The 27,591-nt window shown below is 45.4% G+C and overlaps 1 protein-coding gene and 1 long non-coding RNA gene across 2 annotated transcripts in view; one reads left to right on the top strand and one right to left on the bottom strand.

Moving 5' to 3' along the window:
* APC2 (APC regulator of WNT signaling pathway 2) overlaps window positions 1-9,430 on the bottom strand; it is a 40,441-nt gene extending 31,011 nt beyond the window's left edge. The window contains 6 exon segments of the mRNA XM_081313640.1: window positions 957-1,034; window positions 1,837-1,950; window positions 2,155-2,263; window positions 3,114-3,303; window positions 3,890-3,980; window positions 9,118-9,430. Of these exon segments, the coding sequence (XP_081169766.1) occupies window positions 957-1,034; window positions 1,837-1,950; window positions 2,155-2,263; window positions 3,114-3,303; window positions 3,890-3,980; window positions 9,118-9,273 (738 nt within the window). The 5' untranslated portion in view covers window positions 9,274-9,430.
* On the top strand, window positions 6-27,305 carry LOC308659721. The gene is made up of 3 exons (XR_014024591.1): window positions 6-392; window positions 19,521-19,654; window positions 27,271-27,305. It is a non-coding gene; the product is annotated as an uncharacterized lncRNA (long non-coding RNA).
* Window positions 27,306-27,591: the final 286 nt, after the last annotated feature.

Genomic DNA, 27,591 nt, shown 5'->3' with positions numbered 1-27,591 from the left:
AAATAGAGAGATCGATGACAGAGAGATGACAGATAAGCTAGAGATATGACAGATGAAAGATAGAGATAGAGATGACAGATGACAGACAGATGACAGATAGATGACAGATTCGAGATGACAAATAGATGATAGATAGATAGATAGATAGATAGATAGATAGATAGATAGATGACAGATTAGAGATTGTAGAGATATGACAGATGACATACTGTATTGCTAAGCACATTGATTTGTGCTTTAAATTGTAAGCCGCCCTGAGTCTTCGGAGAAGGGCGGGATATAAATGGGATTAAAATAAAAAAATAAAAAATAAATACAGTCCTATCTCTTACTTTCCGCACAGCCACCTGCCTGTGTGAGAGAATGACCCAAAGACACCCACCTGGAGTTCAGTAAGTACTTTAAACGAAGAAAAACAATGCTAGCAGTGTTCCAAAAATAAGCAATTACATTTTCCTCCTTCTGCCTATTTTATTTCAGGCAACTGAGACAGACAAGCATAATTATGCAATAATTATATAATTCTTCCTTTCTTTCCTGGAATTGCCCTCTCTAAAGAACAGCTATTAGTGTAGGTACAGAAGATATTGGGTGAAATTTATCCTTCTTCCACTTTTTTGGTGTGTGTGTGTGTGTGTGTGTGTGTGTGCGTGTGTGTGTGTGAAAAATCAAGATGCCAGCTGCAATCACACAGTCAAGCCCTGATCCCTTTTTCACCCACATAAAAGAGACAAGGCTACCATCATGCAAAGGCATCTTGAATTTTGACCCAGCCTTGCAGATACCACAGTCTAGAATACTGTTTCTCAACCTTGTCAGCTTTCAGCTGCGTGGACTCCAACTCCCAGAATTCCTGAGCCAGGAGGGGCTGTCTAGGGAATTCTGGGAGTTGGAGTCCACACATCTGAAGCTGCCAGTGTTGGAAACACTGGTCTGGCATCTTGCTGGCTTCTTACCGGCTGTTCCGAAGGCTGCACTTTATCCTGAGCTTCCATCAGCTCTTTGTCAATCTGTTCCAGACGAGATGCCCGGATCTGCAAGTTTTAAAATAAAAAATGTAGCATCCTGCTCCCCCTCCTCCTGCTCCTCTTCTTCCCCTCCTGCTCCCCCTCCCCTCCTCCTCTTCTCCTCTCCCTCTTGCTCCTGCTCCCGCTCCCCCTCCTCTTCCTCTCCTGCTCCCCCTCCTCCTGCTCTTCTTCCCCTCCTGCTTCCCCTCCAGTCCTCCTCCTCTTCCCCTCCTGCTCCCTCTCCTCCTCCTGCTCCTTCTCTCCTCCTCCTGCTCCCCCCTTCTCTTCCCCTCCTGCTCCCCCTCTCCTCCTCCTCTTCCCCTCCTCCTCTCCCTCCTCTGCTCCTGCTCCCTCTCCCCCTCCTCTTCCTCTTCTGCTCCCCCTCCTCCTGCTCCTCTTCTTCCCCTCCTGCTTCCACTCCACTCCTCCTCTTCCCCTCCTGCTCCCACTCCTCCTCCTGCTCCTCTCCTCCTCCTGCTCGCCCCTCCTCTTCCCCTCCTCCTCCCTCTCCTCCTCCCGCTCCTGCTCCTCTTCCCCTGCTCCCTCTCCCCTCCCCCTCTTCTTCCCCTCCTGCTCCCCTCCTGCTCCTCTTCTCCTGCTCCCCCTCCCCTCCTCTTCCCCTCCTGCTCCCTCTCCTCCTGCTCCTCCTGTTCTCCTGCTCCCTCTCCCTCCCCCTCTTCTTCCTCTCCTCCTGCCCCTCCCGCTCCCCCTCCTGCTCCTCTTCCCCTCCTGCTCCCTCTCCTGCTGCTTCTGCTCCCCCTCCTGCTCCTGCTCCTGCTCCCCCTCTCCCTCCTCTTCCCCTCCTGCTTCTGCTCCTCCTGCTTCTTACCTGAGCTCTTTGTACCATTTCATCGGTCGTTCCGAAGCGCTCCTCCATGAGTGTCCGGATGTGCTGGGCTTCAAATTCTAGCTGCTGACGGATCAGGTCCATCTGCATTGAGAACTGGCGGGGGTGGGTGGTTGGGGGAGGCAGAAAAGAGGTAGGTAAGAGCGGGGCCCTCTGCTTATCTCCCTTCCTTCCTGGTCTCCCCAAAATTTAAGGGCCTGAATTTGAGATAAGGGGGTGTTGAAGATGTAGCTGAGACACACTTAGGAAAATGTCCCTGTCCTGGAGTCTGTCCTGCCACCATCCAGCCTGGAAGCTCACCGTCTCCACATGGGGCAGGTCATCCAGCCGCTTAGAGAGACTTTGCAGTTGAGTGTAATACCAGAGTTTCTCCTTTTCCTCCTTTTCAATCTCACTCAACAGAAAACATCTGAGAGGAAGGAAAGATGGCAATCAGAGAAGGAAGGAAGGAAGGAAGGAAGGAAGGAAGGAAGGAAGGAAGGAAGGAAGGGAGGGAGGGAGGGAGGGAGGGAGGGAGGGAGGAAAAAAAGGAAAGGAAAAAAAAGGAGGTAAAACGAGGAAGGGATAGAAATAAAAAAGGGAAGGAAGGAAGGAAAAAGGGAAGGAAGAAAAGGAGAGGTAAAACGAAGGAAGGAGAGATAGAAATAAAAAGGGAAGGAAGGAAGGAAAAAGGGAAGGAAGAAGAGAGGTAAAGCAAGACGAAGGAAGGAGAGATAGAAATAAAAAGGGAAGGAAGGAAGGAAAAAGGGAAGGAAGAAAAGGAGAGGTAAAACAAGAGGAAGGAAGGACAGATAGAAATAAAAAGGGAAGGAAGGAAAGGAGGGGGAGGGAGGGAGGAAAGAAGGAAGGAAGGAATGAAAGTCACAAGGAGGCTGAGAGGAAGGAAAGATAGCTTACAATTGCACGTTGGAAGACAAGAAGAGAGGGAGGGAGGGAAGGAAGGAAGGAAGGAAGGAAGAAAAAAAGGAGAAGGGAGTCTGCATCACTTCAGACACAAGCAAATATGAATTCTGCCGAAGCGGGGGAGGGGAAAAAAACGAGAAAATCTGAAACTGAGAAGAAACGGGAAGTTCTTTCCCTCAGCACGTGGCGTCCAACTGGAGCCTCGCCACACCTCAGAAGGAAGATGGATGGGCTCCACTTGAATTCATGAAGAAACCATCCGGAAGAGGAAGAGGAATATGAGCAGGATGTTCATCCATGTCCCCCCCCCCCCACACACACACACACAAACACACAAAGACTTTCAACAACTTCACCTCTCCCTGTCCAGCTCCTCCAAGAGACGGATGGTGGCCCGACCCACGTCTCCCATGCTGTCCTTCCTTTGGAGACGGGCTGAATGGGACAAGCTCTGCTCCGGACTCTGATCCTGGCAGACCGGCTCGGGAAGCAGGGCCGGAGGGTGGAATTTCAAGCTGTACAAACTGGAGATGTCCATCTGTAGGGCTGAAGGAACAGGGAAGGTGAAAGGACGCCATGAGGACAGCTTAGGCCGCCAGACACCTTTCTCCCAGCTCCAGGAAACAGGTAGTCCTCGACCTACAGCCGTTCATTGAGTGACCATTCAAAGTTACAACAACATGGGGAAAAAGTGACTTGGGACCAGTTTTCGCACTTAACGACCACTGCTGCTTCCCCAGGGTAATGGTTGCTCGGCAACCGGCTCATATTTATGACAGTTGCAGTGTCCTGGGCTCACATAATCATCATTTATAGCAGGGGTGTTCAAACTCGGCCCTTTTATGACTCATGGACTTCAACTCCCAGAATTCCTCAGCCAGGCACGTGTGCCTGGCTGAGGAATTCTGGAAGTTGAAGTCCATGAGTCATAAAAGGGCCGAGTTTGAACACCCCTGATTTATAATCTTCCCAGCTGATTTCAGACAAACAGAGTCAACGGGAGAGGCCAGATTTGCTCAGTGGCCTCAAGATTCACTTAACATCTGTAGTGAATTGTTTGATAACTTGAAGTCATAAAAGGGTCAAGTTTGAAGACCCCTGCTTTCGGATATACAGTAAACCTCTCACTCACCTTTTAACTGGTCTAAAACCTCCATTTGTCCTGAAGACACCATGACTTTGGCCTCCTGTTCCAATTTGCCCTGCAGATGCTTCAAAACCACCTGGGGAAGAAGGAAGAATTAAAAATAAAGTGAGAACAAGAAAGTGATCCAAATAAACCTCAGAGAGCTTTTTGTCCTCATTCTCTGTACAGCTTACACTCTCGTGATGAGATAATCCTTAAATGTGGGCAAGATCTCTATTATCCTCTGCTCTGCGTGATTGCATATGGTGGCTGTTTTAAGCTGTTTTTATTCATTTAAATCAAAACATGGTGAGGGAGCCACCGCAGCATGAACCTAACAGGTCTTATCCACTTGTTACTCATCCCCAACAAATTGCATGTACGTTCTGACATACTATAGAAGTATATCTGGAAGCATTTCGTATCCCTGAAATAGAAGTAACACCCCAGCTTTCCTTGAGGAGCAAGACGTGTTAATAATAAAGTTGCAAAATTCAGTGTCCCGGGTTAAAGTTCTGATTTGCTGGGCTACAGTATTAATTAATGTGTTGATTAGTCAATTGATTGTATCAAGGCAGGCCGAGACAGTCATTCCTGGAAGGTCTAATGCAGTGTTTCTCCACCTCAGCACTTTAAGATGGGTGGACTTCAACTCCCAGAATTCCCCTGCCAGCATGGCTGGCTGGGGGATTTTGGGAGTTGAAGTCCGCCCATCTTAAAGTTGCTGAGGTGGAGAAACACTGGTATAATGTTTTCATATATAGATTGGATTTTGGTCATACAAAAGGTTTGGCTAATCTTCCATTCTCTTTCTGACAATAACTGATCAGCCAGATTCTGTTGGAGCTGGGTGGCTAATAGGTATAGAGGATTTTAAAGATCCACAGAGGTAGTCCTTAATTTACAACCATTTGTTTAGTGACCACTTGAAGTTACAACGGCACCAAGAAAGTGACTTTTGATTGTTTTTCATATTTATGACTGTTGCAACATGCCTGTGGCCAAGTGATCAAAATTTGGATGCCTGGAAACTGTATTCATGAAGATTGCAGTGTTACCTTTTGCGACCTTCTGACAAGCAAAGTCAATGGGGAAGCCAGAATTACTTTACAATTGTATTACTAACGACAGTTGCAGTGATTCACTTAACAACTGTGGCAACAAAGGTTGTAAAAAGGGGCAAAATTCACTTAACACCTTGTTTAGCAACAGAAAACCTGGGCTCAAGGACTACCAGTATTCAGCTGAAGACAGAATTTTTCCTGTTAGGATTAATAGCTAAACAGTTAGAAAAAACCTATGGAAGATTATTTCAGTATATGATGCATCAAGCTTACTATATGCACATAGATGGAAAGATTTGACACTACCCACTGTGGCAGAAGGATTGGCAAATTTTGCTGAAAAAGGATAAATTTACTTCTTGGATTCGAGATAAGATATTATCTACATAAGGGATCCCCAACACCTGGGCTGTGGCTCATTACAACTGGGCAGAAGGAGCGATGGGCCAGCAGACATGCATGTGCATACAGCTTGCGGTGCATATGCGCTGGCCCGCCACTCGTGCAAGTCGAGCTGCTGATCTACATTTATTGGTGACTGGAAGCTTTTTTTGGACTTTTTGCATAAAAATGAACTTGTGATTTTTGGTTTTGCTGATTAGATAGAATAGATTACATGTAGTCCTTGACTAATGACCGTAATGTAGCTCAGGGGTCCTCAACCTTGGCAACTTTAAGACTTGTGGATTTCAACTGCTAGAATTCCTCAGCCAGCTTTGCTGGCTGAGGAATTGTGGGAGCTGAAGTCCTCAAGTCTTAAAGTTGCCAAGGTTGAAGACCCCTGATGTAGCTTGCCCATCATGGTTGTGAGTTGTGAAGATCATTAAACAGGTCGGCCACATGATTGATCCATTTTATGACCTTTTTGCAGTTGTTGTTAAGTAAGTGCCATGGTCATTAAGTGAACTAAGTTAGCTATGGACATGTTTTTGCCAAAAACTGGACATAAGTGCTGGTTAGCATAAAATGCAGTCATGTTCTAGTCCTTCTTTAGGCATGAAATCCAGCTGGGTGACTTTGGGCAGTCACTCTCTCTCAGCCCAACCCACCTCACAGGGTTGTTGTGGGGAAGATAGGAGGAAAGTGTGTTGGATATGTTCACCACCTTGAATTATTTGTAAAAATAACAAAGCGGGATACAAATAAATAAACAAATAGGGCCCATAGCAAACAATGGGTGTTTGCTTTATTACCATGGCGTTCCCCTTATAATCACTACCTTCACTTAAAGACTGCTGCAAAAAAGGGTCATAAGAAAGAGTCTAGTCACATAGTGACTTGCTTTCCAACCATCACAACTAATGATCATAACGGGCAGGCTCTATTACAGTCATAAATGGAGGTCTATCTGTAAAGGTAAAGGTTCCCCCGCACATGCGTGCTAGTCGTTTCCGACTCTAGGTGCCGGTGCTCATCTCTGTTTCAAAGCCAAAGAGCCAGCGCTTGTCCGAGGACGTCTCCGTGGTCATGTGGCTGGCATGACTAGACGCCAAAGGCACACGGAACGCTGTCACCTTCCCACCGTAGTGGTACCTATTTTTCTACTTGCATTTTTACGTGCTTTTGAACTGCTAGGTTGGCAGAAGCTGGGACGAGTAACAGGCGCTCACTGTTACGCGGCACTCGGGATTCGACCCGCCAAACTGCCGACCTTCTGATCGACAAGCTCAGCGTCCTAACCCACTGAGCCACCGCGTCCCTGGTCTATCTGTACATACTTTATGTACAGTATATTAATATACAGTATAGGTATAGTCTGTGTAGCGTTAGTTTTACTAAGAAAACGCAGTAGAATTAGGAAAAGCAGCAGTTTGTTCCTCATAAAGAGTTGGCAATCAAACTGTAATAGAGTTGTTGTCATGATGAGGCAGGACATAAAGTGAGACAAGACATAAAGTGAAGGCAGGACATAAAAGTGAGACATAGAGAAAATGTGTGTATTAGTTAGAAAAGAACAAGGAAATGGAAAATGCCAAACCACGAGTTCATCTGTTTCTCACACCTATTTAGTCAAGCATAGAGCTGTGATACATCTAACCACATATGTCTCGTTTGTAGCTAACCACAAACATGGTGCCGGAAACTTAAGCGCTTCTACAAGGAACCTGTGACCTCGATCAGAAAAGGTTGCAAGATATTTAGCTTAATTCAGCATAGCAACAAGGGGGAGTTGGGGGCTGTAATTCAAGCAACCAATCAATGCTCATAAGTTACATTTCCGTGTTTTGCTACTTTTGAAGACTATATATGCACTTGCTTTCCCCTGAAAATGGGTTCAGACATTGACATTGCTTTTTGCTCTGAACCTTTTGTGCAAAATAAAACAAACTTCTTTTGATTCCGGGGTCTGAGTCTCTTGATTCTGCAACAATGATAGATCGGTAAACGTAAATTAAGCTTTTACGGATGAATAATGAAGGAAGTAAAATGGATTTGTTGTTGTGTTCTTTTTTTCTCCTGCAGAAAGAACATTCCTGTATCGCACAGATCATCTTAAATCCTAGGCTTCTCGGTTGTTGAGATTTATTCTTTAATAAGTCTACCTGAGCTGCTTAGGGCGTTCTAGTGATTGTGATATCTTTCTACCCACATCTTTTGTCATTAAAAAAAACTATTGGGTAATTGGGAGGGGGAAAAACCCCTCATTGTATTTTGTTGTAATATCCATACTTAATCATCAGTGTTTCAAGAGATTGTAGCAGTGGTTAGAATAGAAGGTTGTTCACTGGCCTGCCTGTGGACTTCAACTCCCAGTATTCTCTTCAGAGATGCCATTGTCAGCTATGCGTTAAATGTATACGCTTTTGAGACCAGAGGCAACATTTCCCATTGAGAGTTTCAAACTTCATTTTCTAAAATCATTTTATACTTGTATTACAATAACTGGAGCAACAAAGACTTTGTGGCTAGAGCAGCCTCATTTAGCAGCCACTCTAGCCTTTCACGTTTGTGTTCAAAGCCAGAAGATCAGCTAGCCCGCCTATCCAATTGCAGAAAATATGATGAATTAAGATAACTAAACCAACCGCAAAATATGGTCATAAACTCTAATTAGGAAACTCTCAAGCAGAAGATGAGCCAAGAAAGGAAGAATGGGAATATTGCTTTGTGTCTCATATAGAAGGAAATCAAGCATCAAAACACAAACTCACCTAAAGCTGGTCAATTAAACATATCCAAATATATAGCAAATATATCTCATGGAGTGGGTTGCTATATTAAATTGACTAATAGTAATAACAGTAACAACAATAATACTTGGAAGAGCTCACATCCTGTGATGATACTTATAACACCAACAAACAACATCTGTCTATCCTAACCCTGGGGAAGGACTCAATGGGTGGATAAAAATGCCAAAACTGCTCTGAACATCTGGCTGACTGTGCAACCAACCACAATAATAATGGATATTTCTAAGTAGCAGTCGTAAAAGTTCACACAGATTGTGCTCACAATGTGTCCAGGTACATTTGGGTAGCAAGAGACAAGACCCATCTTCTCTGCAATTCAACATTAAGATCAGATATCCTTGACTCAGGGACTACAAATCCCAGCCTCAGGCATGTCTGGCTGAGGAATTCTGGTAGTTGAAGTCCACAAGTCATAAAAGGGCCATGTTTGAAGACCCCTGGTGTAAAGTGTTAATTTTGGAAAGGATGCTTAACAGAATTTGGAGAGACATCAAGATGATCAGAAATAAATACAGGTAGTCCTCAAATTACAACACTTTGTTTATGCCAATTCAAAGTTACAACGGCACTGGAAAAAGTGACTTATGAGCGTTTTTCACAATTACAACCTTTGCAGCATCCCCGTGATCCCGTGATCAACATGCTTGGCATCTTGTTCACACTTATGACCGTTGCTGTCATGTGATCCCCTTTTGCAGACCTCTGACAAGCAAAGTCCACGGGGAAGCCAGATTCACTTAACAACCACATTACTAACTTAACAATGGCAACGATTCACTCAAGAGCGGCAGCAAGAAAAGTCGTAACATGGAGCAAGACTCATGTTTCACTTAGCAACATCAATTTTGCGTTCAACTGTAGTCGTAAATCGAGGACAACCTGTCACATAGAAAAGCAACATTTTCACAACTAGGAAAAAAACAAAAAAACAAACAAACCACCGGATCAGTGCTGATAAAGAGAGAGAGGTCCTCACCTTCATATCTGAAGTCTCATTTTCTAGCTTGGAGAGATGGTTGGAGTTGTCTTCCAACTCCTGACGGAGGTGGGTGTTCTCTTTCTTCAGCGCCTCCACCTGCTTCACCAGTTGGTCGTAGGACGCAATGGATCCAGACATTTTCAGCTCTTCCATTGCCTGGAGAAGAAAAGAAGATAGGAGACATCATACGATGAATGGCTAAGGGAACTAGGTATGTTTAGCCCAGGGGTCTTCCAACTTGGCAACTTTTAAGACTTGTGGACTTCAACTCCCAGAATTCTGAAGTCCACAAGTCTTAAAGTTGCCAAGTTGGAAGACCCCTGGTTTAGCCTAATGAAGAGAAGATCCAGGGGAGACATGATAGCTGTCTTCGGCTGTCACAGAGAAGAGGGGATTGACTTGTTCACCAGAAACACCAGAGGGCGGGACAGGAAGCAACGGGTGGAAACCTTTCAAAGACACATCCAACCTAGAAATAAGGAGGAATTTCCTGACAGTAACAATGATTAATCAGTGGAACAGCTTGCCTCCCAGAGTTGTGGGTTTTCAAGAAGATTGGACAACCATTTGACCGGTACAGTATAAAGATTTCTGACTAAACCATGATGAAGACTTTTCCTTCAACACCTTGGCACAAAAAGGTTGTAAAATCAGGCGCAACTCACATACGTAACTAATGCTTTGCTTAGCAATAGAAATTCTAGTGCCGATCGTGGTCGTAAGTCAAGGACTGCTTATAGCAACTTAAATGGGCTTGTCTGATAACAGGCCATTTATGTTAATCACTTAAGTTGGAAGAAAGAGATGTTTTGTTTTGTTTTCAAACTAAGTTCAACTTCTAATAATTTCATGGAATTATTAGTTATTAATTTCATGGACTCATGGAAGTAGTTTGTCTCTGTCTTCTTCTGGGGTATCTTTTCAACTTCCCAGAAGTTGATCGTGGTCTCCCATCCAACTCTTAGCCAAGGCCAACCCTGTTTAGCTTCCAAGCTCAGACAGGCATAGATACCAGTTGAGTAAATGGCTTGAGAAGCAGCTGATCACAAAAGAATTAGATGCTCCCTTCTCCTACTTTTGAATACAGGTAGTCCTCAACTTACAAGGGTTCATTTAGTGACCATTCGATATTACAATGCCATTGAAAAAAGTGACCATTTTTCACACTTATGCCTACTGCAGCATCCCCAATATTCAGATACTTGGCAACTGACTCGCATTTATGATGGTTGCAGCGTTCCTGGGGTCACATGATCCCCTTTTGCAACCGTCTGACAAGCAAAGTCAATGGGGAAGCCAGATTCACTTAACCAATGTGTAACTAATTCAATAACCGCAGTGATTCACTGAACAACTCTGGCAAGAAAAGGTCGTGACATGAGGCAAGACTGGCTTAATGACTGTCTCCCTCAGCAACCGAAATCTTGGGCTCAGTTGTGTTCGTAAGTTGAGGACTACCTGTACTTCAGGAGCCCTGTTGATGAAGCAGGATAGAAGAGTACTAAAACACCTTTGCATGCTGGTGTTGGAGAAGATTCCTGAAAATACTGAGGCGAGCCAAAAAAACCCCCCCAAACCAATAGATTACCCAGGTCAATCAATCCACTTGATGCCCTGATGACCAAGCTCAAATAATCCTACTTGGGACACCTGATGCAACAGCTCCACTTGAGAAAGGTGGTGTTCTGTACCAGCCTACTACCGGCCCTGCAGATAAGGCAGGGACAACCTCTTTTACAAGAAGGCAAGAGGCTGGAACTAAGCCTGCCAAATTTATTAACATAAAAACATAAACAGAGCAAAGAGAGCAAACACGAACCATGAAACAGGAGCTATTCAAACGGTTGCCTTCAGCAAACCAGCCCTCCCATGCATTCCCCTTTTAAACAGTTCAGGGCGTGGCTTCTCACTGCCTCCTTCCGAGGTGCCCCATTGCCTTCCTCTGTTTACTCCTGATTGACTGCCTCCTGCGTCGGGTGTCCTTGAACAGGGCCAGCTGTGGGTCATCTTCATCCACGCTGTCAGGCTCACAGGTGGGAGGGGCCTGGCTGAGGGCTCTGTGGAGCCTCAATATTATTCTCAGCAAGCTCTCCAACACCCCCCTCCTCCTCCTCTGAATCATCCGACCCAACTGCCGAACCCACAGGCTGACCCTGAATCACAACAGGTGGGAGGAAAAAGAAGAAGAGGATGGCCAGCAGCAAGGTGGATGGACACAAATACAGCAGTGATGAGTGCAGGATTGGAAGACCTGTAAGGACAAGTTAGGGATTGATCATCATGGAAAAGGTCTATTTATATGGGCATTAAAGGTAAAGGTAAAGGTTCCCCCGCACATGCGTGCTAGTCATTTCCGACTCCGTTTCAAAGCCAAAGAGCCAGCGCTTGTCCGAGGACGTCTCCGTGGTCATGTGGCCGGCATGACTAGACGCCAAAGGCGCACGGAACGCTGTTACCTTCCCACCGTAGTGGTCCCTATTTTTCTACTTGCATTTTTCTTACGTGCTTTCGAACTGCTAGGTTGGCAGAAGCTGGGACGAGTAACAGGCGCTCACTCTGTTACGCGGCACTCGGGATTCGACCCGCCAAACTGCCGACCATCTGATCGACAAGCTCAGCGTCCTAACCCACTGAGCCACCGCGTCCCTTCCTCTATGGGCATTAAGAGGTGACAATGACTTGATGGCACACAATCTGCCTTGCCTCCAAAAGTTGTGGGTGCTTCATCACTGGAGATTTTTGGGAAAAGATTGGACAACCATTTGTCTGGAATCCTATAGGGTCTTCTGCTTAAATAGGGGGTTGGACTAGAAGACCTCCAAAGTCCCTTCCAGTTCTGTTATTCTGTTGCCGGGCCAGCTGTTTAAAGTGGACTTTTGCTCTGATCTAGTCTAGCTCTTCCAAGTTGGATGCAAGTAGAATTTTTATTGTTTTTAAAATGATTTTTATTAGTTTTGTTTTGTACTTTGGGAATTGTATGCTACCCAGAATCAATGATTGGGACAACGGGCTATAGAAACTGAATACATTAATAAGTAACTGAATACATTAATAAGTAAAAAATAAAATGCTTCCAGGCACCAGAGAAGTTTCAATTTTAATTACAGAAGAGGGAAAAAGCTTTACCCGACAACTGGTTATAGGAAGTGCAGCTGCAAGACTCCGTTAACTCTGCTGTGATAGCCCGGGGTATCCAACCTTGGTTCATTCTGGCTGAGGAATTCTGGGAGTTGAAGTCCACAAGTCTTAAAGTTGCTCAAGTTTGGAAACTCCTGCTTTCAGTGCTCCCATTATATTTCTGTACAGGTAGTCCTTGACTTACGACCACAACTGAGCCCAAAATTTCTGCTGTTAAAGCGAGACGTTTGTGAAGTGAGTTTTGTCCCATTTTACGAAATTTCTTGCCACAGTTGTTAAGTGAATCGCTGCAGTTGCCTAGTTAAGACTAAGGTTGTTAAGTGAATCTGGCTTCCCCCATTGCCTTTGCTTGTCAGAAGGTTACAAAAGGAGATCACATGACCCCGGGACACTGCAACCGTCATAAATACGAACCAGTTGCCAAGCATCTGAATGTTGATCACGTGATCGTGGGGGAAAGGCCCACTTCCTGAGCCCTGGAAGATGACAGTGCTTAATAGATAGGATGTGACCTAACTGGACAGATGGAAACATCTGGAGACAGGTGGTCCATCAAGCAACTAAGCTGGTTGCATGCAGCGCTTTATAGATGATAACCTATACTGTCTAGCACTGATGATGTTACCTAGTTGGTTAATGAACTGTTTGGAAGGAAACCACCAAGTTCAGAGAGCATCAAGGACCCCACAGTTCAACCCTAAGCTACAGAGATTGGAACCATCACCTCGCATTGCACCCAAGTGGAAATATTATTTATTTATTATTTATTAATTTATTAATTTAATTTCTATACCGCCCTTCTCCCGAAGGACTCAGGGCGGTGTACAGGGCAATAAAAATACAATATACAAAAGTTAAAAATAAGATTAAATAGAACTAGCCCATTACAATAAATAATTAAAAATTACTAATTAAAATACCCCAAACCTATTAGACCAGGCCGGCTTGTTCAAATAGGTAAGTTTTCAGATCACGGCGGAAGGAGCGAAGGTCGGGAGCCATCCAGAGCTCAACCGGTAAGCGGTTCCAAAGGTCTGGCGTGCCCACAGAGAACGCCTTCCCCCTGGGGGACGCCAGTCGACATTCTCTGACCGGCGGCACCCTGAGGAGGCCCTCTCTGTGGGAGCGCACAGGACGAAGGGAAGTTGACGCCGGCAGCAGGTGCTCCCGTAAGTAACCCGGACCCATGCCATTTAGGGCTTTATAGGTCATCACCAGCACCTTGAATATCACCCGGAGGGCAACTGGAAGCCAACGCAGCTCGCAGAGTAGAGGTGTTACATGGGAGTATCGGGAGACCCCCATCACAACTCGCGCGGCCGCATTCTGCACCAGCTGGAGCCTCCGAGTGGTCCTCAAGGGCAGCCCCATGTACAGAGCATTGCAGTAGTCTATACGAGAGGTCACGGGTCAAGTCAAGTGGCAGCCAGTGCACTCACAAAGCAACAGAGACACATGCACACACTACGACACACCCATCACTGACTGTTCTTTGCAATTCGATCGGCTGCAGTTCCCAAATGGTCTTCAAGTGTAGCCCCGCGTAGGGCTTATTACGGTAATCCAATCAAGAGGTGACAGAGTGTGAGCCGTTATATTCCTCCTTTCTTCCAAACAACGCAGATGTGGCGTCTCTGTTCTACAATCTCTGCTCAGGACAAAGTGTCTCCTTGGACCAAACCCACCACTTTTCAGCATCCCCAAGGAAACGGGCGTGAACAAGAGAAGGGTTCATTCATTCACACGTCAATCCTTGCAATGCCACAACCGACCCATCCTCTTGTCCCCTTTTGGTCCAGGGTCAAGGACTCGGCCTCAGGAACCCACCGAATACCAGAAATCCAGCTTCTCCTGCCAAACCCTGGACAGATCCCAAGAGCGGGAATAATACCGCTCTTTCATTACGGAAACCTTTCTATTGGTCCATTGACTCGGAATGAATAAAACTCCTGTACAAAATGTGTTCTTTTCCTTAAAAGGACCAAGGCATCTGAGCTGGGAGGGGGGAACCGCTAATTTAGTAAACGGGCCATTGTTCCTTCTTCTGGAGCCGTTTCTGGTCTTTGCAGTCCATCGTCTTTCTCCACTTCATTTCGGGCTCCACAATCCCACTCTTTTGTCTCTCGTTCCTCTTTCATCTCTTTGTCTAGCAGCAAACTCCTTCTCCAGTTCCCCCCCTCCCTGCTTTAAGAAATCGCAGGGACGGCGGTGGAGGTTTCTACTAATGCCTTTGCAATTTTTCCCTCCCTGTTTTTCCCTACAGTCTAGTGGATCCTTTTTGATTATCTCTGCTGGCCCCGTTTTTTGCCCACCGCCACCCGATTACAAAGGGAAGATGCCGAACAAGCCGACTCACCTGTTCCTTAGCAAGCAAGCAAGCCAGATTCACCAAGGTTAGGGGAATCTTCAGGGCACTCAGCTCACAAGAGACAACCTCCAGGTCACCAATTCTGCATGTGATTGCATCTAGCTTTGATCTTCCTGATGCTGCTCTCCTGCTGCCTTATCCAGCAGTTTCATTCCCGTGCCTTTTCCGAGCGGAGGCCTGCACCTCTGCCCATCCTTTAATATATTTACATATATACAGTATATCAATGACTTATTGTTCCATTTGATATTTGTACTAAGGTGGGAAGGGAAAAAAAAGCATTCCCATGCATGTGGGTTCCTCCTTTTCAGGGTCCCCGATTGCAAATGACAGGTCATGTGACTGGAAAGATCGACGGCATAGCTTTGCATGGGCACGCGCGCACACACACACACACACACACACACACACACACGTGCGTGTGCTGTTCCCCCCTCCCTTTGCTAGTCAGGAATCTCACAGGAGAGCATCACGGCTGGCTTTCTCTACTCAGGCGCTCCAGAGCAGCTGATTGGATCCCACGCCTTCCATGCCAGGGGGCAACCGCAGCCTTCTGCAATTGAGTCCTGAAAGAAGGCAGGGCTTCCTACTGAGAAAATAGAGGAAATGAACCAGCTGAATCCCACCACTGGATGGGTGGATGGATGGATGGATGGATGGATGGATGGATAGATAGATGATAGATAGATAGATAGATAGATAGATAGATAGATAGATAGATAGATTGATGAGATTCAAATATGTAAACAACTGATTCTCTGTGTGGATGTCCATTCTGGGCCTGGGCAACAAAAAATTAGCTACTGGTTCTGCTGAAGTGGTGTGAACCGGCTGAATCCCACCACTGGATGGATGGATGGATGGATGGATGGATAGATAGATAGATAGATAGATAGATAGATAGATAGATAGATAGATAGATAGATAGATAGATAGATAGATAGAGTGATTCAAATATGTAAACAACTGATTCTCTGCGTGGATGTCCATTCTGGACCTGGGCAACAAAAAATTAGCTACCAGTTCTGCTGAAGTGCTACGAACTGGCTGAATCCCACCGCTGGATGGATGGATGGATGGATGGATAGATAGATAGATAGATAGAATCCCACCACTGCTTATACCCTTTCCTCACAATTATGACTGTCGCTACATCCTGACGAACACATGATGACAATTTGGGTGCTTGGCAACTGGCATGTATGACCGTTGCATGACCACCATTTGTGATTTCCCACAGGGCTTCTGACAAGCAATGTGCGGGGGGGGGAACGGATTGGCTTAACAACTGCCAGATTCACTTAACAATGGCATGATTCACTTAACGACTGCAATAATTTGCTTAAAAACCATGGCAAAAAAAGGTCCTAAAATTGGGCACGGCTGATTTAAATACTGCCTTGCTTAGCTGTGGAAATTTTGCTCCGAGTTGTCGTAAGTCGAGGACTACCTGTATGTAAAAAAGACATTGGCAGAGGTTGCCCAGCTGTATTGGGAGATGTTAGAAGCAGAATCTAGGAATTTCACTGTACAAGACAGATGTCTTTCCACGCAGAAGACTCCCCCCCCCCACAGTTGCCTTTTTTAGAGTCAGGTTGTTCTACCTTGATCAATGTTGACTCTTCAAAATTTTGGAGAGAAAATTTTTCCCAGGTCTGCTTAGAAACATTATTAGGATCCAAGATTTCCTGCTGGCAACTCAGGTGTCAACGCTGCAAACATTGAATGTTTTTGCTTTGACAATATAAGAGGCAGCTTTTTCTTCTTTTTCCTCTTTTGCCTGAAGATTCTTTGAAGTCTTTCATTAGTCGGAACCATGACATCTGGGTCCTGCCACTGAGTTTTGCCCAACATTGGTGGTCACGTTTCATGGTCTGTAAGTTAAATTTTTTGGGGGGACAGCCTCAGCGTCTGCAATGCTTATACCTTGGGCATCACCTTTCCAACCTCAGATGACAGTATCTCTGTTCCCCAAACTTTTGATACATTTTTTTTTGATGTGGCAAGAAGCTTCATCATGCCTTGGTGGAGCAGTGGGCTAATGCCTCCTTAAGTAACACCAGCTGCCTGCAATTAGTGCAGGTTCGAGTCCCACCAGGCTCAAGGTTGACTCAGCCTTCCATCCTTCCGAGGTAGGTCCCCTTGGGGGGGGCAGTAAGCTGACTTTGTAAAAATGCCGCTTGGGGGTGGGGGGAGAAAGCCCTAATAAGTAGGCATGTACATAGAATGAAGGCTATTGCTAAGCACATTGGTTTGTGCTTAAATTGTAAGCTGCCCTGAGTCTTCGAAGAAGGGCGGGATATAAATGGGATTAAAATAAATAATAAATAAATAAAAATGCGCCTCATTCTACAGTTTTGTTTCTGCTGCCTTGTTGTCCTAAAGGTGTTTCTCCAAAAAAAAAACCTGACTTTCTTGGGGGTTTTTTCCCCTTGAAATTCTTTCGCTTCTCGTCCAAGAAGCTTCTTCAGTTCAGTTCAGAAATGAAGGTGGGGAAGCAAACAAACATCAAAAAAACCCAAATAAGTCCATTTGCCTTTTAGAAATCACCTTTGGGACAACCATGACCTGGATGATAGAGAATCTCCACGAAAAGGCTGCCTTCTCGTTCTTTTAATAACTTATTTAACGTCCTGGGTCTTCTTTGGCTGACAATGCCTTGTTAAACTGCTGGTGTTTTTATCCAGTTTGTCGGCATAAGATTATAGGGTTTTAGGACAATGTCATAAGCCACCCCCAAAATACTTTTACAGATAGTCCTCAATTTACAACAGTTTGTTTAGTGACCATTCAAAGTTACGACGGCGCTGAAAAAAGTGATTTATGACCACTTTCGTACTTATGACCGTTGCAGCATCTCTGTGGCCAATGTGATCAGAAATTCAGATGCTTGAAAACTGACTCATATTTATTATTATTTATTATTATTTATTATATTTTTATACCGCCCTTCTCCCGAAGGACTCAGGGCAGTGTACAGGGCAATAAATATAAAAACAGAATACAAAAGTTAAAAAACAATTAACTATAATGCCCAGTATGACTGTTATGACTGGTCCTGTGTCCTGTGTCCTGGGGTCACGTGATCACCTTTTGCGATCTTCTGACAAGCAAAGTCAACGGGGAAGCCAGATTCACTTAACAGTTGTGTTACTAATTTAAGAATTGCAGTGATTCACTTAACAACCCTGGCAAGAAAAGGCCTAAATGGGGCAAAATTCACTTAAGAACTGTCTCGCTTAGCCACACACATTTGGGGCTCAATTGTTGTCGTAAGTGGAGGACTACCTGTATATTGAAGAGAGGCAGATAAATACCTAAATAATGAATGCGGAAGTGCCAGAAAAGAGTTCTAAGATAAGAGTTCTTGTTCATCTTCGCCTGGAAGCCCTTCTCATAACAGATGGGTAATGGAACAAAACAGCTGGGAGTTAAAAAGCATTTTCATTACGAATAGTAAAAAGGAATTAGGTCAAAACCTGGGGAGTGTCAAGTGCCAAGGAAATCAGGGAACCCAGGCAGTTCAAATGTATATCAAGATTTATTGCAAGCTTAAGCTATCTACAAGAATCTGACCTACTAATGGTTAAAGCCTTGGTGGAGCAGTGGGCTAATGCCTCCTTAAGTAACACCAGCTGCCTGCAATTAGTGCAGGTTCGCATCCCACCAGGCTCAAGGTTGACTCAGCCTTCCATCCTTCCGAGGTAGGTAAAATGAGGACCCAGATTGTTGGGGGCAATTAAGCTGACTTTGTAATAATGCCGCTTGGGGTGTGTGTGAAAGCCCTAATAAGCAGGCATATATAAAGAATGAAGGCTACTGCTAAGCTTGTAAGCCGCCCTGAGTCTTCGGAGAAGGGCAGGATATAAATGGAATTAAAATAAATAAATAAATAATAAAGCAAATTGGCAGTAGGTAAGAGTCAATGGAACTCAAGGTGGGCTGGACTTAATTCTCTTGTGGGTGGGAAGGAAGGAAGGAAGGAAGGGAAGAGAAGAAGGAAGGAAAGAAGGAAGGACAGGGAGAAAATAAGGAAGGACGGAGAAAAGAAGGAAGGAGAGGTGGAGAAGAAGGAAGGAAGGAAGGAAGGAAAAGGAGAGAAGAAGGAAGGAAGGAAAGAAGGAGAGGGAGAGAAGGAGGGAGGGAGGGAGGAAAGAAGAAGGAGAGGAGAAGGAAGGAAGGAAGGAAGGAGAGGCAGAGAAGAAGGAAGGAAAGGAAGGAAGGAAGGAGAGGGAGGGAGGAAGGGTGTTTGCGAGTCCTCACAACCTAAGTGTACTTAATCAAGCTCATAGCTGTGATACTGCATTATCAAAGTAACTGTTCGTTTCTGACAGTATCCTTGGGCAGCGTCAGCTGAAGGGCACATGGCACTCTGGGCCACATTGACTGATGTTGCCCTCTCCCAGCAATTAAGATTTGCATTTTTAGAAAGATTTGGAAGGACGGGCAGCGTCGTCGGCACCCTTCAAGCTTTGATGCCCCTAGGCTAATGTCTGCTCAGCCTTAGGGCAAAGCCGTCCTGTCCTTGGGAATCCCATTAAAAGAGCAGGAATGTACCAACCATCCCGATTGGTCCTCTCCGAGCAAGCATCCTTCACTAGACCAGTGGTCCCCAACCTTTGGGGCACCAGGGACCGGTTCCGTGGAGAGAGGTTTTTCCGTGGACAGGAGGGTACGTGGTTTTGTGTGCTGCCTGCATCCCGCGGATGGGGCTTTGCTTGTTTGTGTGGACCGGTTGCTGGCATATTCCTTGTAACAATCCCATAAAGACAGCCCTCAACAAACTGACACAAGTAGTCCTCGACTTACAACGGCTCACTTAGCGACCGTTCCAAGTTACAACAGCCCTGGGGGGAAAAGTGACTTATGACTGTTTTTCATACAACTGTTGCAGCCTCCCCATGGTCACATGATCAAAATCTGTATGCTTGGGCAACGGGTTCATCTTTATGACGGCTGCAGCTTCCTGGCCTCCTGTGACCACTTTTGCCACCTTCTGACAAGCAAAGGCGATGGGGGAGCCAGCAGGTAAGGTTGCAAGTTGCAGGTTGTGGTTATGTGGATGTTTTGCTTAACAACTGCATGATGCTAGATGAATTTTCCTGTCTCAGTTGTGGTCATAAGTTGAGGACTACCTCCATTATGGCTTTGGATGGGACTCAGAAGCGCCATCTTTAAGTCTCCACTCGTTGATTTTTGAACTTTACAATTTGGGAGTGAGGGGAGATGCTTTCCGTAGCAGAAGGGTGTCCAACCTTGGAAACTTTAAGACCTGTGGACTTCAACTCCCAGAAGCCCTGGCTGGCTGAGGAATTCTGGGAGTTGAAGTCCACAAGTCTTGAAAGTTTGCAATATTAGACACCTTTGCTCTATATCTGAGGTCCCCAACCCCCGGTCCGTGGACCAGTACTGGGCCGTGGCATGCCAGCAACATACAACATACAAGCAAAGCCCCATCTGTGGGATGCAGGCAGCACACAAAACCACACACTCTCTTTTTTTTTATTTAAAAGTTTTTCAGTACATTTTATCTTTAACAAAACAAAACCCCTCCCAACCCACCCACCCCTTCCCAACCCACCCCAACCCTCCCTCCCTCCCCTTCCCCCCTCCCCGACTTCCCAGAGCTAAATACAAGGTATAAAAGTAAAAACAATCATAATCTACCATATGCTAACGACAATAAGTTATTAAGTCTATCGCACTTTAACTCTTGTAAAATGACTACAAGCAATATAAATATCACATCAATACTTATTCAAATGCTAAATGAAACTTTTTAGTCCCATATTTATTCTGGATGTAATCAATCCATTTTTTCCACTCCACAATGTATCTCTGTTGCGAATGGTCTTTCAAATACGCTGAAATGGTTGCCATTTCCGCCAGGTTAGAAACTTTTAGAGTCCATTCTTCTATAGTTGGCAGTTCTTCCTTCTTCCAATATTGCCCTACTAAAAGTCTTGCTGCCGTAATTAAATTCAACATCAACTTAGTGTCCACACACTCTCTTGTCCATGGAAAAACCTTTCTCCACGCAACTGGTTCCTGGTGCCGAAAAGGTTGGGGACCTCTGCTCTATATGCTGTCTTGAGTTTTGAGACAACCTGTGGGGTCTGTGCATAATATATTGGGGGGGGGAACCCATCTAGCAATGCTTCTTATGCACATTTCCCTGAGAATCAGACCTAATAGTGGCTTTTCATCTCAAAGTATGCCAACACCTGCCCTTGCCAAGGGTTGTGACACTAAGTTGTATAAGTTAGAAAGTCCATTGTGCATAAAAAGGCAAAATCATTTTGGGAGAATGGGGATTCTTTTATTCTGCTGTTAATGAAACGGAGAAGAACTCCAGGAGACAGAGTTTGGTCACAGTTAAGGCACCAGGCTGGAAACCAGGAGACGGTGAGTTCTAGTCCCACTGTAGGCATGAAAGCTAGTTGTGTGAGTTTGGGTCCAATCACCAGGAGATGGTGAGTTCTAGTCTTGCCTCAGGCATGAAACCCAGCTGGCTGACTTTGGACCAATCGAGGGGAGATTGCGAGTTCTAATCTTGCCTTAAGCGTGAAAGGTGGCTTGGTGACTTTGGACCACTCAAGAGGAGATGGTGAGTTCTAGTCCTGCCTTAGGCACGTAAGACAGTTTGGGTGACCTTGAGCCAACCCCTCTCTCTTTCAATGCAACCCGCCACACAGGGTTGTTGTTATTGTGGGGAAAACAGGAGGAGAAAGGAATATTAGGTATATTCGCTGCCTTGAGTTATTTATAAAAATAATAAAAGCAGGATTGGGGGAAAAAAATCAAAATAATTCGACAGGAAAAAAGGAAAAATGCTTTTCTGTTTCCACCCCCTCCCCATGCTGCTTACAGTTTTATAAGCCACTAATTGGGACCACCTCCTCTTCAGAAGGAACAGAAAACTTATTTGTGTGTTTTCTGACTCAGATTGGTTTGAGGATCAGCCACGAAGAAGCAAAAGCTGGTTTTAGCCAAATCTGATTAATACAAAGCCCAGCCAGGCAGCTCCATTGCCTCTCCCCAACCCCCATCGCATTTATCTGTCTATGGCTCCATATACCCTGCCCGAGGTGAGCCAGGTTACCCATGCATGCAAGGTGGTGATCTTTCCCTTGAACATCTAAAACAATCTCCAATTCCCTAATAAATCTCTTCTTTTCGCCTTTTCCTTCCCCTTGGAAGCAAAACAGCTGGTTCATCCCTTGATGCGCCCATTCATTTTGCAGGAGCCAAGCACACCCCCGGGGCCCAGTCCTTTAGGATGAATAAATCAGCATAAAAGGAGAGAGCGAGGGGGAGGGCAGAGGAAAAAGTGTCAGAAGGCTAATGCGGCCAACCAATGAAAGCCCAGATTCTTCTCTTGGGTAACCACAGTGTTGGCCAATTGTTTCCAAGAAATTGGTAGATAAAAGTAATGGGAGGGGAGGGTTCCTACACCCCCCCACACACACTTTCCTTTCTCCCCCTCCTCACAGGGATCTTCACCCCATTGTTTTTCCGTCTCTTGATGAGCTTACTTATAAGAATAAACGCCATGCTGCTGAGGTAAACTGGAAGTGCTTTTGGGACCCCAGCTTCTATGGGGCAATTTTGGAGCAGGGATGGAACTATAGGTAGTCCTCAACTTACAAGAGGTCATTTAGCAACCGTTCAAAGTTACAACGTCACCGAACAACGTGACTTGTGAGCGTTTTTCACCGTTATGACCTTTGCAGCATCCCCAGTGTCATAGGATCGAAATCCAGACGCTTAGCAGCTGGCTGCAAAGTCAGTAGGGGAAAACTAGGTTCAATTAATGGCTTCAGGATTCACTTAACAAACTGCAGTGATTTGCTTAACAACTGTGTGCGGCAAAAAAAAAGGAAGGTTGTACAATGGGGCAAACTCACTTAACAACTGCTTTGCTTAGTGACAAAAATCTTGGGCTCAACTGCAGTCCCAACTCATAAGGACTACTTGAATTTCTTTGTGCTCTGCCTGCAGATTCTTAAAAAGTCCACAAAATGCTCCCCCCACCCCCCCACCTTGGGAGATGATCTGGAAAAAAACCAATTAGTTCAACATGAATTCAAAAAGGAGGGGGGCTTCCAGATTGCTATTGGGATCTGATTAATGCAGTGTTTAACCAGCTGTGCATAATCTTGACTACATCAGCCACTGCTAAAACAATGTGTGTGTGTGTGTGTGTGTGTGTGTGTTTTCCCTTTTGACCTTCTTTGAAAGCCAAAGTTGGACTTTGAAAAAAGTGTGAGACAGAAAGAGGATGGATGCTTTTGAACTTGGGTGTTGGATAAGTCTCTTGAGAATCCTGTGCACAGCCAAGAAAGAAACTGCTGGGTCATGAAACAAAGTAATCAGGGTTCTCACTCAAGGGACAAGTGATACTGCTCAAATGATCGTATTTGGGATGTGTTATTCAAAGACCTAGACTGCTACTAACAGAGGGATAGAATCAAGATTATGTGAAGTGTTAATGCCACTTTATCATCTCTTGGTAAGGCCACACGTGGAATACTCCATCCAGTTTTGGTCACCATGATGTAAAAAGATGTTGAGACACTAGAAAGAGAGCAATAAAGATGATCAGGGGTCTGGAGGCTAAAACATAAAAGGAACGGTTGCTGGAATTGGATATGTCTAGTTTAATGAAGAGAAGGACGAGGGGGGATATGATAGCAGTGTTCCAGTATCTCAGGGGCTGCCCCAAAAAAGAGGGAGTCAAGCTATTCTCCAAAGCACCTGAAGGAAGGACAAGAAGCAACGGATGGAAGCTAACCAAAGAGAGAAGCAACCTGGAACTAAGGAGAAATTTCCTGACAGAACACTTAATCAGTGGAACAACCTGCCTCCAGAAGCTGTGAACGCTCCAACACTGGAAGTTTTTAAGAAGAGACTGGACATCCATTTGTCTGAAATGGTATAGGGTTTCTGGCCTGAGCAGGGGGCTGGACTAGAAGGCCTCCAAGGTCCCTTCCAACTCTGTTATTTTATTCTATTCTGTTCTATTCTATAGAAGACATTAATGATGGGAAAATGGAAGGAAAGAGAAGAGGAGAATCAGCAGCAGGGTGGATGGATCTGAGTATGGTTGCAGAACCAGGCTGGACACAGATAATCCTGGAGAAGATCAGTCTATGTGATTGCAAAGAGCTGACACTGACTTAATGACACAGGTAGTCCACAACTTACTACAGTTCATTTAGTGACCATTCAAAGTTACAATGGTACTGAAATAAGTGAGTTGTGACTGTTTTTCACAGTTACCACCTTTGCAGCATCCCCATGGCCACGTGATCAAAATTCAAAGGCTTGGCAGCTGGTTCATATTTACTACGGTTGCCGTGTCCCAGGGTCATGTGATCCTCTTTTGTGACCTTCTGATGAACCAAGTCAGTGAGGAAGCCAGATTCACTTAACAACCTTGCTGCTAACTTCACAACTGCAGTGATTCAATTAACAACTGTGGCAAGAAAGGTTATAAAACGGGGCAAAACTCACTTAAGAAATGCCTTGCTTAAAAACAGAAATCTTGAGCTCAGCTGGGGTCATACTGCAGTGTATGCCTCCCAGCATACACAAAGGACAGCACAGCAGGAGGCTGATGGTGCAGATCAGCAGAGGGGTTGGACAGCTCCGGGCGATAACTGCTCACGCAGGATAAGCCTAATGAGTTAAGCTGTTGACAGCCCCAGGCATGGTCAGCCTGGTGGGAAGCCAGGATCTACACCCATTGTCACCTGCACTGGCAGAAAGCCCAGGTTTGAACTGATTGGATGCCATCCACCTGGGCAGGTACAAATAGACGCCAGGCTTCCCTGTTTCCCCAGTTCGTTCTGTTCAGAATAAACTCATCTTTACCCCAGCTCTGTGTCCATCTCTATGTGAAGCACACGACTTTACACATACGTTGAGGACTGTCGTCCTCAACATACAACCATAACGGAGCTTCATGTCACCAATCCGATTGTACAACTATTTTTGCAGTGATCGATAAACAAATGCTGCAGCTATTAAATGATTCAAATACTTTGGCCACCTAATGAGAAGGAAGGACTCACTGGAGAAGAGCCTAATGCTGGGAAAGATTGAGGGCAAGAGAAGAAGGGGACAACAGAGAATGAGGTGGCTGGATGGAGTCGCTGAAGCAGGAAGCGTGGGCTTAAAGGGACTCCCAAAGATGGTAGAGGACAGGAAAGCCCTGGAGGTACGTTGTCCATGGGGTCACGATGGGTCGTACATGACTTCGCAACTAACAACAACAAATTAAATGATCTCTGGTTTGCTATGGGCACAATTTTGCTGAAAACCAGAAAAATTAAAAGAATTGATCATGCACCACTGACAGAACCTCAGTTACTGGATGATTATAAATAGCAATAATCTATATAACATAGAAACATTATTTAAAATATATATTAAAGTTCATACGTAAATACACAGATTATGGCCACTTCATGTCTCTTGGCTATATGAATTCAAAAAATTATTTTTTAATTCCTTCTGAGGTTATTATTTACCACAAAACCACTGTGCCAGCTAGAAAGGAACCAAAAACAAGACATTCTTGGTTTGATTTTTTTTTTAATGTTTGACTCTTTGAATGAACCGACTCCACCTCTCCGAAGGAGCGCCAGGGCTTAGTGATGAAGCCCCGTGATTCTATCAAGGCATGAAAATTAATCAAATTTCGTTTTGTCTCATGAATGTTGTTGATTGCATTATCAGGAATCTTTGCATCTTTAATTCCTTGGTCAATTTCTCAATGAAAGCAATAACTCAGATCTTTTGATATCAGAGTTCCACTGTACTGTAAAATTTAATCCTGTTTCCAGTTCTACATGCAGTGGGTTGGAATAAGAACTCAGCCATTTATATGTCTTCAGAAAGTCCCAAAGGTGCTTTTTCAAGAGTCAACTGGACTTTCTTGTTTTTAGTAATAGTAATAGAGTTGGAGGTCATCTACTCCAACCCCCTGCTCAGGCAGGAAACCCTATACCAGGGGTAGGCAACCTTGGCTCTTTTATGACTCATGGACTTCAACTCTCAGAATTCCTGAGCCAGCACAGCTGACTGAGGAATTCTGGGAGTTGAAGTCCATCAGTCATAAAAGAGCCAAGGTTGCCTACCCCTGCCCTATACCATTTCAGACAAATGGTTGTCCAGTCTCTTCTTAAAAACTTCTAGTGTTGGAGCACCCACAACTTCTGGAGGCAAGTTGTTCCACTGATTAATTGTTCTCACTGTCAGCGAATTTCTCCTTAGTTCTAGGTTGCTTCTCTCCTTGATTAGTTTCCATCCGTTGCTTCTTGTCCTGCCTTCAGGCGCTTTGGAGAATAGCTTGAGTCCCTCTTCTTTGGGGAAGCCCCTGAGATACTGGAACACTGCTATCATGTCACCCCTAGTCCTTCTCTTCATTAAACTGGACATACCCAATTCCAGCAACCATTCTTTATATGTTTATAACCTCCGTTTGGTTATCAATGACTGACACTCGCAGATACAGAACTTTTATTATACACACTAGAAAACTACACACTACACCAGCCCTCGGCACAATTCGCCCTTCGGCCGTTCAAACCGAAACTTTTCTTTGAAGGCATTTTGCTTCTCCTCCAAGAAGCTTCTTCAACTCTGCCTGGATGGTGGGGAATGGAAGGATTTATCTACGTCTTCCAGTGGCGTAGCGTGGGTTGTCAGCACCCGGGGCAATTTGCGCCCCCTAACCCGGTGACGTCATGGCACCGCCGAAAAGACGTGCCCCGCAGCGGCGTAGACTTTCCAAGAAGAGTCGCGTGCATGCGGGATGCTTCCGGGTCCCTCTCGAGGGCGGCTGGGTGGGGCTCTGACCTGCAAGAGCCGCTGCATTCAAGCTCGCACGTGAGCCTCGCTAAATAAAGCCACGCATGCGCACGAAGCTAGGCCAGCCGGCCGGCGGGTCCGTCTTCGCTCGGCCAAGCCTGCCAGGGCGCCTGCGGGGCGCTTGCGGTTGGCCTGAGCCTGGGCGGAGAGTTGGGCGCTTCTATTTATTTTATTCAGTTTATGTGGCCGCCCATCTCACCTGCCGGACTCGTTTCGCTTTGCAAGAAAGAGCACCTCGAGAGCGGAGCCAAGCCGACTCTGTGCAGCCCTTGGGGCTCCCTGAGCAGCTCAGTGCGAGCGCGCCCCCCCAGATGTTGCGCCCGGTGCGGCCCGCCCCCCCTGCACCCCCCACGCTACGCCACTGACGTCTTCAAAGAAAAACAAAGAAAGTCCAGCTGCCTCTTGACCTGGATGACTGAGAATCTCCATGGACATGTCTACCGATAGTGCTCGACTTACAATACGATTATAACTGAGCCTGGAATTAGAGTTGTTAAGCGGGTCACTGTGTGACCACACCCAATTTTACAACCTGTTTTGCAAATGCTGGGGTCATAAAGTGAACACCATGGTCATTAAGCAAACACCATGGTTGTTAAACGAATGCCCTAATTGCTAAGTGAAAGTCATGATTGTTAAGCAAATCCATTGTCTGCAATGGGTGGGGTTTTTTGTGTTTTTTTGCCAGATACACCTGAAAATCCTTAGAGATCTCCATAGATTAATGAAGGGCTTTTCAACCTTTTAACCCATTGTACCACTTTTAGGATCTGGCAACATCCGAGTACCACCAGTCACCTAGCAAGGTGTCAAAAACTTGATGACCAAAAAAAAAAAAAGGAAAAAAGTGACGAAGCTCAGGAAGTCCTCGACTTACAACAGTTCGCTTAGAGACGGTTTGAAGTTACAATGGCACTGAAAAAAGTGCCCCCTACGCCACAGCCGAGCAAGACACCTGCCTGCCCACCCGGCGGCGCTCTTCCTCCTGTCTGAGGTTTTCATTGTTGTGAGCATTTCGGTTGAGGATCAGCAGTGGGGGTGGGGTGGGGGTGGATGTTTGGTTTTTATTCCCCCACTCTGCTGGGTGG

This window comes from Vipera berus, assembly GCF_964194415.1.
Source record: "Vipera berus genome assembly, chromosome: 1".
Classification (NCBI taxonomy): Eukaryota; Metazoa; Chordata; class Lepidosauria; order Squamata; family Viperidae; genus Vipera; species Vipera berus.
This window is presented reverse-complemented; position numbering and strand designations above follow the sequence as displayed.